Source organism: Octodon degus, unplaced genomic scaffold (genome assembly GCF_000260255.1).
Source record: "Octodon degus isolate 3935 unplaced genomic scaffold, OctDeg1.0 scaffold00130, whole genome shotgun sequence".
Lineage (NCBI taxonomy): Eukaryota > Metazoa > Chordata > Mammalia > Rodentia > Octodontidae > Octodon > Octodon degus.
This window is the reverse complement of record NW_004524706.1, coordinates 4699787-4710312: the sequence shown is the minus strand read 5'-3', so window position 1 is coordinate 4710312 and position 10526 is coordinate 4699787. Positions and strand designations below refer to the sequence as shown.

The window sequence follows — 10526 nt, the reverse complement described above, 5'->3', positions numbered from 1 at the left end:
CACACACACACACACACACACACACTGCTGTCTTTACTCAGCCGAGGAAGCCAGCTCCTCCTGCTGCCCCTTCTTTCTGAGCTGCTTCCCTCTCCAGCCCCTCGCAGCCCCAGAGCTGGCACTGCAGGGAAAGCTGGGCTGCCAAGACCTTGTTCTCCTGGACCATCGGCCAGGACCTATCTGGTGACCAGGCTGAACATTCATTCATTGCCTGCCTGCCTGCCTTAGGCAGCAAGGTGACAAGGCTCTGGCTCTGACCTGGGTGGTGAAAGAAGTAAGAGGACTCCTCAAATCTCCTCTTTATCGCCTCTTTTAGGGGAAGAAATACTGGGTAACGTGGTAGCGTCCAGGCTCAGTGCTCTTTGTCTTCCTAAAGTAGATCCCTCTGGAGGCAAACAAACATGATTAAGCATCTCTGATACATGAGGCTGGGCATTCCATGAGAACTGTTTCATCATGTCCTATAAAGGGGAGGATCCCATCTTGTAGAAGAAGAAAGGCTGAAGGCCCACCCTGGCATTACCCTCCCAGACACAAGTTCTGAGTTGACCCCAGTCCAGTGCTCCTGTAGGTTCTTCTGTTACTCCCCACAGGCCCTGGGGTGGGGGGCCCTCACCAGGGAAGGTGCAGGAAGTGGGGCTTACCTGAGTGGCCACACCTGCATTTATACAAACCTCTTCTCCAGGATCTCTACGCGCTAGACCTGGAGCCCTACCGCTACTCAGGGGTGAACCTGACGGGCTTCCGCATACTCAATGTGGACAACCCCCATGTCTCGGCCATCGTGGAGAAGTGGTCCATGGAGCGGCTGCAGGCAGCTCCCCGGGCAGAGTCCGGCCTGTTGGACGGAGTGATGATGGTACAGCAGGACCCCGGGTGGGCCAGGCCCAGGGGCTCCCCCTTTCCTTCCTCCTTCTTTCATGCTTCTTCCTTCCTTCCCACCACCTCTTAAGACCTGCAGTGTCTCAGCCAGACCCCAGAAGAGGGGCATGAGACACAAAAGTGAATCACATGCAGCCCCTGAGCCTCAGTTTCCTTTGGAGACAAAAGGCTCAGTAGGGTGTGTGTTGTCTGTAACAAGGGCCCAGTCGGGTACAGTCACATGAACAACTGGTTACAGATAACAGGGGTAAGGACTAGGGATCCTGGGCTCGAGAAACTTTCAGCCAGCACATGCCAGTAGGCAGGAAGTCTGGGGAGGCCGTCCTGGGTGGGGATGGGCGGGGCGAGCTGAACACTTAGGGTTGGAGATGCCCTCAGACAGCTCTTGGCCCTTTCTTCAGACTGATGCGGCCTTACTGTACGACGCTGTACACATCGTGTCCGTGTGCTACCAGCGGGCGCCCCAGATGACAGTGAATTCCCTGCAATGCCACCGGCACAAGGCCTGGCGTTTTGGTGGCCGCTTCATGAACTTCATCAAAGAGGTGAGGCCCGTGATCCGCGCCCAGGTTGGGAGCCAGACTGACTCCTTTTTTGTGAGAACTTGGCAGGCTGCCTCACATTTCCAAACCCCAATATCTTTGTGTAAAAATGAGCTCCGCAGAACCAGTCTTCCAGGTGACTGAATGTTAAGTCCTTGACCCATCTGTCATGAGTGTCCAGTAGGCTGTCAGTTTGGTGAGCAGGCTTCAAAGCACTGCAGCAACCCATAGCAAACTAGAAAGCCTTGCAGAGCCTCCCTGGCGTGGCCTGTAAAGTGGAGCATGAAGCATGGCCTCCACATGGGGGCGCTGTAAAGGGGAAATGAGACAACATGTAAAACACTTCGTGCAGTGTAGAGGCTCAATAAGCAATAATTTGGCCCCATGAAATTGGCCCCATGAACTGATCTTCCCACCACGAGCCCATGGGCCCACTTCCCATGGGACCCCAGCTGGGTCCCTGTTCTCCTCAAGACTCAAGTCCCATCCACAGAACTGATGTCCGAAGAGCCAGGAGCCTGGAACCTGTCCTGCTGCAGAGCCGACCATGCAGCAGTGTCTGCTTTTAATTTCCAAGGCTCCTCCACCTGCCATTGTCCTTGGAATCTTTGCAAGTTAGTGTGTTGGTGCCATTTTACAGAAGGGCGAAGCTCAGCCCTGGGTTTGCATCCTGACTAACCTCTGATCTCCAGTTTGAGATAGTAACAGTGCCTGCCTCGTGGGGCTGTTGGAAAGTTATGTGTAGAGCACCTGGCCTTGGAGCCTGGCCAGAGTCACAAGCCAGAATGCAGCAGATAGAGAAGGCTAGAGAGGATGAGATCCAGGCAAGGTTATGCTGGGCCACAGGGAGTGACCATGTCCAGGACATTAGGGGAAGGCCTCCCAGAGGGCTCTGGATAGATGATATCTCTGTAAGAAGCACAGGCCACCAGAAAGGAAGTGGGCTGCGGTGGGAATTCACTGGGATGCTATGTTCCCAGCACTGAGCACCAAATGCAGCTGAAAGAGATGAGTCCCACATAGAGAGCTCATAGCCCCCGGAGGGAGACAGCACACATGGGGCCAGCCCATTATGAATATACCTAGTGTTCGAAGAAAAGCATCTTGAGGAGCAGACCCAGGTTGGGGTACCCTGGCCCCAGGTCCAATGAATGACCCTCACCACTCACACCCCATAGAGAGTCCCTGCAGAAACTCCCATCTCAGCTCCCCATTAGGACCTTGGAGGCCAAGGATGGAGCAGTCCGGGGGCTCTCCCATGATCCCACAGCTGACCACCACCAGAAGCCAGGTGCCCCACAGGAGCCCAGCACACATTCTTCCCTGGGTTCATTTCCAACTTGCCTGTCTCCCCATCTGACTGCGTGACAGTAAATCATTTTAAAGACTTGGCATTTCCGAGAGGAGCTGGAAAATACCAGGCCGGAGTTCAGAGCGTGCAAAGCATCTTTCATTTAGTGAGTCCTGCGCTATGGCTGGAGGGGGCGGGTGGGCTGGGAAATGTCAAGGGGAGGAGCTGCTCCCTGCCCTGCTCTGCTCGCCCTCCCACGGGTTGGCCACACCTGCTGGCATTTCCTGCTTCCATAGCTGACAAGGAGAGGCTTCCACTGCGTGGTTTGAAGGCTCCTGCTGTGATTTCCCCTGGGGGCCAGAGGATAGCCACAGGCTGTGGGTCCGCATGGGAGAGGGATTGAGAGGGACTGAGAGCCAGCCTGAGGGAAGCTGAGCCTCCCTGTGAAGTCATAAACGGAGGTTTTCACATTCAGTGCTGCAGCTTTTAATTTCTGCCCGCTGGTTCCCAGCTCCCTGGGCTCCCTGAGCTCTCCCTGCTACTCTCTGGGTTCCCCAACCCCACTCACCAGCTCCACTACTACAGTGAGAGACTACCATACCCCAGTGGAACTTGGGATCTGCATAGCTCAGTCCCTCCTTGAGCGACACCATCCCTCTCTGTGAAAGGGGCAATGGTGAGGCCCTGCTGGCAAGACCACAATGCAAACTCAGGCTCTTGCAGGGAAGGATAATAAACAGCCCTCTGTGATCCGCTTCCAGCCCAGTGGCTGCTCCTCTTCCCTAGGCAGGGGCCAGCCCTCGTCCTAGGAACTCCATGTGTAGACTCAACAAAGGAGAAATGATAAACCACACCACTTAGCCATGATTGTATATGCAGACATCGTGCTGAGCTCTGTACAAACCTAGTTAAATACCTGTGAGGTGGGTAACGAGTCCCTGCACCTCAGAATGCTGAGATCACCTCAGTAATGCCTGCATTCTAACCCCTGCTGCTTTGCAGTTTCCCCAGCCCCCTGGAGCTCTGTCCCTCTGCCTTCCTAAGAGACCTAGTTGTCCAGAGACCAAATTAATAACCTGAGAGACTTTACAGTGCGCCAGAGTTGCCCTTGTGCATAAAGACACCCAAGTGTTCAGCTGGGATCCTATGAAGCCTAGAACTCGTGCATGTGCCCAAGGGCGCTTACCTGTAGAGGGGGCGGCTGGAGCCTCTCAGAGCTGCAGGGAGTCTGGCCTGAGGGAATAGGACCCAGTGTCCAGTGCCAGGGCTCAGCCAGCTTCCGAGCCCTCAGATGTTCTCCCCACACCTCTTCTCTGGACACCTCCTCTTCCTCCTGGACTGTGAGGCCCCAAGTTCTCGACCCTCCTCTTCCTCCACAGCCCATCTTTTCCCCCCAGAACTCTAAGACACATGAGGTTTGCTCTCTCAGACACAAAAGTATGGGTATTTAGCTGCCTACCAGCTGCCACCCTATGTCTAAGGATGAGGGAGAGAGGGAACAGGTGCCAACTAAGGGGGTGGCCCTGAGCCTGAAGTTCCAGTTTGCTCTGCCTCCTGTGTACTGGGTGGGCTCCAGTGGCTCCTGGCTCCCGCTCCCTGGGGCTGCCTTCCAGTGTATACAATGGGAATCACCATCCTCACCTGGCACATTCCAGGGGTGCTGGGCAGGTCACATGACAAGAATAGTGACCATACCTGAGGAACTAATGCTCTGGATCCCTAGGAAAGACAGCATGTGAACAAGACTTTCTTCCTAAAGAGCAGATAGAAAAGAATTTGGCTGTTGCAGGCCAGGAGGTCTCTGTCTTGAGGATTCCTTTCTGCAGCTGCAATGCAAAAGCAACCCAAAGCGTGTGGGCACCACTGGGTGATAATTGCCTATTTATAAAACCTCACAGTGCCAGTCATGCCACCCTGACCAAGAAGACGGGCACTTTCCTTGGTTTGGTGTGCCCAAATGCCATCTGCTTCTTTCTGTATTCACGATGCTATTGACAATTTTAAAAAGACAGAAGTGACCATGTATGCAGGATTGTGCATGCCAAGCCAAGCACTGTTCTCAGTCTTCTATGGGACTGATTTCACCCTCACAATATTGTGACAAGATGAGTACTAATAATAGTACTTATGGCTAAAGAAACTGAGGCAGAGAGGTGAAAATGGAATATCCGAGGTCTCACAGCTAATTGTGGTTGAATCTAACACTGTCCTTAGAATTCTAAACCAGGATAGGCATGGACTTAGGGCTGGGGGTGGCAGTCCTTGATCTCCCCTGCCCCTCTGAGGGCTGTGTTGTGATAGGTTCTCAGAGCAGCAGAGAAACAGGCAGAAGGAAAAAGGGAAAGGGCTTTACTTTCATTGAGGACACAGGGAGAATTCGGGGAGGTCAAGGAATTCTCTGGACTGGACAAAGGAAGGCTGAGGCTGTTATGGCCTTTTGCCAGGGGTGGGGTTTGAAGGGTCTGTGTTTACATATATCTGAGGGAGGGGACTGGGAGTCTTCCCTGAGGCGGCGGGAAGGGTGAAAGTAAATTATGTCCTGGGCTAAGTTGGAGAAGAAGGGGTAGGTGGTCCTGGGAGCATAGGCCTTTGTTCTAGGGGCACTGGCCATGGTAGGTGACCACCCAATGACTGTAGCAATTCACCCTAGGGCCTGAACCTAGCTCCCCAGCTATCTGGTTTTATAGCCAGAGCCAGCTGGTCCCTCTGGCTTCTCAGCCTACTGGCGGTCTGCCTGCCCCAGCTCTGCCGGCCTGCCTCCCTGCCCCGCCCCAGGGATCTGACAGGGGCTCCCCCTTCCCACGGCTCCAAGGTGGGGGCCCATTTGAGCGCATCCAAGATCGATGTTGTACACGAGAAGGTGCGATGCAAAGCTGGCTAAAGAGCATAATAGAATTTATGGAAATCGCTGGCTCGCACCGCAGCCCGAGCAATGATGGAGGTGATTATTAATTAATCATGGTCTTGGGGGAACAGTATCAGTGCAAGGAGTAATTAAAATGAAGCATTGTACGGTTGTACCGAATGATGATTTATGAGCCTGAGGATTTGCCGCTCTGCCCTCTCCCCTCCGCAGGCTCAGTGGGAAGGATTAACTGGACGGATTGTTTTCAACAAAACCAGTGGTTTGAGGACGGATTTTGATCTGGACATCATCAGCCTGAAGGAGGATGGCCTGGAGAAGGTGCGTTGTCCCAGGCAAGGAAGTCGGTCAGTGGGACAGGCCCGGCTGGCAAGCTGCAGGCAGAGGCCAGAGGCAGAGAGCAAGACCCAGCGTCGCGGCCCCTGGAGGCTCGGCGCGCCCAGGGTGGCTTCCGCAGATCGGTGGGCCCCGCAGAACCCCTGAAGCTGTGGTCAGACTGAGGGCTACAGAGCTCAGTGGCCTGGTTACAGCAGATACTCTGTCACTCTGTGAGTAATGTCTATCAGGGATGCTTCACCTGGGAAATATAATAAAAGGCTCACAGGGCACATCGATCATCTGTCTCTAAGTGGCTGCAGGCCTGGGAGGGTCCCGCAGAGGCAGATATAGCCTGTCCTCAGGTAAGAAGCTTTCTAACCCACAAGGGACACCTGCCCAGTGAGTAGTGGAACTCGCTGGCTGTCGGTTGATTTTCTGGGAGCCTGGAGGTGATTCTTATGCTTGTAGGTTGAGACACGTGGTCTGAGCTCCTCCACTCCAGTTCTTAGGCTTCTGCTTCCCAAGAGTTTAGACAGGGAAAGGGAGCCCACCTGGAGCTGGGGTTGCCCAGGTAGCTAATGTGAGAAGGTTTTAATAAAGGCAGTTCTGATCTCTGGAATCTTCAGCGTGTTCTGTCAGTCAGCTTGCTGGGCTGAGGAGGGGGATTTAGTGTGAACCCCAGCATCGGCGGAGCATTCCTTGGAACCCAGGGACCAGGGACTCAGCCACACCTGTCCCACAACAGGCTGGTCCTTGGGAGCTACTTTATGTTTCTCCAATCCTGACTGAAGACGTGTATGAAATATCAGAAACAGAGGTCGGGAAGATCCGGAAAGCCCCTCTAATGTCACTGGTCCTTTAAGGAATCTCCTCTCCTCCCCTCCCTACATTCCCTGAGTTGACTTCTCATGTAGATTATTCTTTTTTCCCATACTTTTATTGAGAAACAAATAGCAATGAGACAGTTTCAAACCAAATTAGTAAGACAGTTTCAATAATTAACACATTGCATACATTCTTCCTAGTGGTTAATTGCTGTACAAGATGCGGACATGATATCCTATCTACAAACACCATTAGAACAAATCCCTCTATTCATTAAGAGAATGTAACTATATATCTATCCTAACCACTTTGAATACACAGATACAAAATGGACATTCATATGTATCCCCTTTTTTGTTTAGTTCCGTTATTTGAATCTTTTTTTTTTGAACTTTCTGCAAAGCTTTATTCCGGAGGGGCTCAGTCCTTCTTGGCAGCTGCCTTCCTCATGGCGGCCAGCACGTTGCTCAGCTCCTCACGCTTCCTCTTGGCGCGGATGTGCGTCCCCACTCTTTTCTTGATGAACTTGAGGGCGCACTTGTCCTTGGAGACCTTGAGCAGCTCCATGGCGCGCCGCTCATAGGGGGCGAAGCCGCACACTTCCCGGATCATGTCCCGCACGAACTTGGTGTGTTTGGTGAGACGTCCGCGGCGGCGGCGGCTGTGCTTCAGTTTGCTCACATTCTTAGTCACCTTGTGGCCCTTGTTGAGGCCCACGGCCATGGGATAGCGGAGGGCCATGGCTACTCTTTTTCAATGGTTGCTGTGGCGGAAGGACCCGAGCCGGGCCGTTATTTGAATCTTATAGGTGTGTTAACTCAGCAAAATATTCTAAGAGTCCAGTAGTCCATAATAGTATTGGGTCTTCCGCTTCTCATGTGGATTATTTTAACTCATATTCTTAATTTCCCATCTCACTCTGGAACTCTCCAGGCATCTGAAATGTACACACATGGAGCTTCTCTAAGTTCAGATCTGTCCTGCTCCAGAACTTTCCATGGCTCCCCAGTGCTAAGTCACTAACCCTCAGCCCCTCACTCAGGCCTTCAAGGCTCCTTTAGACATACCCTGCCTGGTCTCCCAGACCTATTGTCCATTGATCCCTGAAACATACCCCATAGTCCCCTCACTCCTGGCCTCCCACACCTCTGTGCCCATGTCCAGATCATTGCCTGGGCTGCAGGCCATGACCTCTGTTCCTCAGGCAGAGGAACAGTTCCTTGGTTCTGCATGGCTTACAGTAATAACCATACTGCAGCTTCCCAACTCACAGGGGTAAATGTGTAGGGTAGAGAGTATCCAGGGAAATCTGTCATTCATTCTCCCACAACTATTTTATACCACATCTCGAATCAGTTCTCTGAGGCAGGGGCTATATCCTGAGATCATCCAGGCAGATTGATCCAACCCCATGCAAACCGAGTTCTTTTCAAGCCATCTTCCACGTTGTTTCCACCCTGCAGTGGTGAGAGCAGCCTTTCTTCCTGGCAGTACTACAGTGGGTACAGCCTTCACTCAAGTAGCTGTTTTATTCTCACTGCCAGCTACTCTTCTCTAGGGAGAGCCTACAATTCTAGGAAGGCAGTTAGATGGCACATGTGCCATCACTTTCCATTCCTGTGCCTGTGGCAGGCATCAGTAATTGATCGCCAGAGCACACTTTCCATCTGAGTCCACCTGTGGCATTCTCCCTACAACCCTCCAGGCAGCTAGTACAAATTGACCATAGCTAACACTAAAAAAAAAACCCCTCTATTATCCCTAGATGTAGTTTGGCCTACAGGGAGCCCCGCAGAGGCTCCTGGTCACAGCCACCTAGACTGTGAGCAGAAAGCCTCCTTTGTCCGAACTGCTCTCTCATCTCTGTAGCACCCGGCTTCTAGCAGGGTGTGTGGCTGGAGCTCAGCAGAGGTCTGTCCTATCTTCTGGTTGACTCAGCCTCTGATTAATGTTTGCTGAGTCCCTCCTGCACCTAGCACGCTGCTCCACACCCTCGCACTGAGCTTGACCCACTTAGGAGAAGAGTCTCTTTGATGCTGACTGCCTGTCTGCTCTCTTCACGGCCTTCATGGTCTCCTAGGCAGAGATCCGGCCCCGAGAAGGTGCCAAGCCCCAACCACAGCCACCGTGCCTCTCATGTCATCACTTGTGTTTGCTAAGCGGGGTCATAGCTGATCCAGGCAGCTCCAGCCTGTGGCTTTGGGAGGATTAAGGCAGAATTACTCGAGCATAATTACATCTCTCTCTGCTATCGGCTTTGCACAGCTCTCTGAATGGGATGTTTGCATTCGGCCTTTTTGTGTAATTGATTGAGTTTCCTGAGTACCCCCGACTGGGCCAAGGACAGAGTGCGCATGCTGGAGCCATTCTCCAGAGAGAGCAGCTTGGACAGAGCAGCCTGGGTGGCACTGGGTCAAAAAGAGACCTTCAAAAGACTCAGGGTTGGAGGATGGCTTAAAATGTGATTGTTCTTTCCCTCCCTCCTGCCTCAGGCCTTATATCAATGACACGGTGGGGAGAGCTTTTGCTACCTTGGCCAAGATGTCTGCCAATTTCAGAAGTAAAATCACAAAGCAAATTGCCGTCAGCCCAGTGGCACCCAGAGCCTCCCATGGAGTTCACCCCACCTTGTACTACTGGCCCTCGAATAGCCTCAGAATGCACCCACATATACATGCAAGCCACTCCAACCTGCCAGCCTGTGCACACGTAGCTCCTCCTCCTCTCGGTCTACACACTCTGAGGAGTATCACCCTGAGTCCAGGCCATCCTAGGATTTGCAAGGCATCTGGTTCCTGGAGCCAACACTGAGGCCGAGATCCAAAGGGCAAGCATCTGGGTGTCGGACATCCTCACAAGAGATGTCCCCAGACAGGGGACCCCTGATTGCCCCAACCCATGCTAGGTGTCTTCTCTGCCCCTGGCTGCTTTCCTGGCTCCCTTGAGCTGCTGCCGCACTTTCTGTCTGACTCTGCATTTTCATTCAGCTGGGAAGCAGCCCAGTCCTGCTTGGTAGAATCTGACCTGAGACCCTTTGAGTGTAACTCTGACCTTCATCAGCTTCTCTTTATAATACAGCAAATAAATCTGTAAGGACCGTGCACTGAGGTTGTTCATCTACACACAAAGGAGCGCAGCCTATCTGCCAGCAAGAGGAGGAGTTGATAAATTCAGCATAGTCAATGCTGACTGACTGGGGAGGTTATGGGGGAGCGGCAAGACTCTCTGCCATCAGAGTGGTTAGCTCAAGACATACAGGCATTCTGACACGACACAGTGACTGGGAGGGAGATGGTCTTGTTCCCTTGGGGAAAGGACGGGGAGGACTCAACACCCCATCTTCTGTCTGTCCACACAGGTTGGCGTGTGGAGTCCTGCTGATGGACTCAACATCACAGAGGTCGCCAAAGGCCGGGGCCCTAACGTCACTGACTCTCTAACAAACAGGTCTCTCATCATCACCACAGTGCTGGTAAGTCCCCCACCCCCGCGGGCGGGCCGTCTGACTAAGAGTAGACAAACTACTGGGGCTGGAGAGGCTCCTCCAACCTCCCCATTTGACCACATTCTGGGCATTTCTTATGAGGCTGCTGGGAGCCTGAAAGCGGTCACATGGGGCTGTAGGAAAGTGGAAAATATAAGGTCACTCAGAAAAGCCTTAGCGACCAACTCAGGCCATAATGGAGGGCAAAGGCAGGGGGTCAAACTGCCCACTGAAGCAGGACTCACGGCCACCTCTCCACCTTGGATCCCAGGCAAAGCCCCCTCCCTCTGTCCCTCCAGCTGTGATAGGTGCTACAGCCAC

At 53.0% G+C, this 10526-nt stretch overlaps 1 protein-coding gene across 1 annotated transcript in view; it reads left to right on the top strand.

Annotated features, from left to right (window-relative positions):
• Positions 1-10526, top strand: part of Grik3 (glutamate ionotropic receptor kainate type subunit 3) — a 209286-nt gene that overhangs the window by 156057 nt on the left and 42703 nt on the right. Inside the window, exons 6-9 of the mRNA XM_004641031.1 lie at positions 686-859; positions 1284-1427; positions 5792-5899; positions 10080-10193. Coding sequence (XP_004641088.1) covers positions 686-859; positions 1284-1427; positions 5792-5899; positions 10080-10193 — 540 coding nt within the window. The remainder of the gene's footprint in view (positions 1-685; positions 860-1283; positions 1428-5791; positions 5900-10079; positions 10194-10526) is intronic.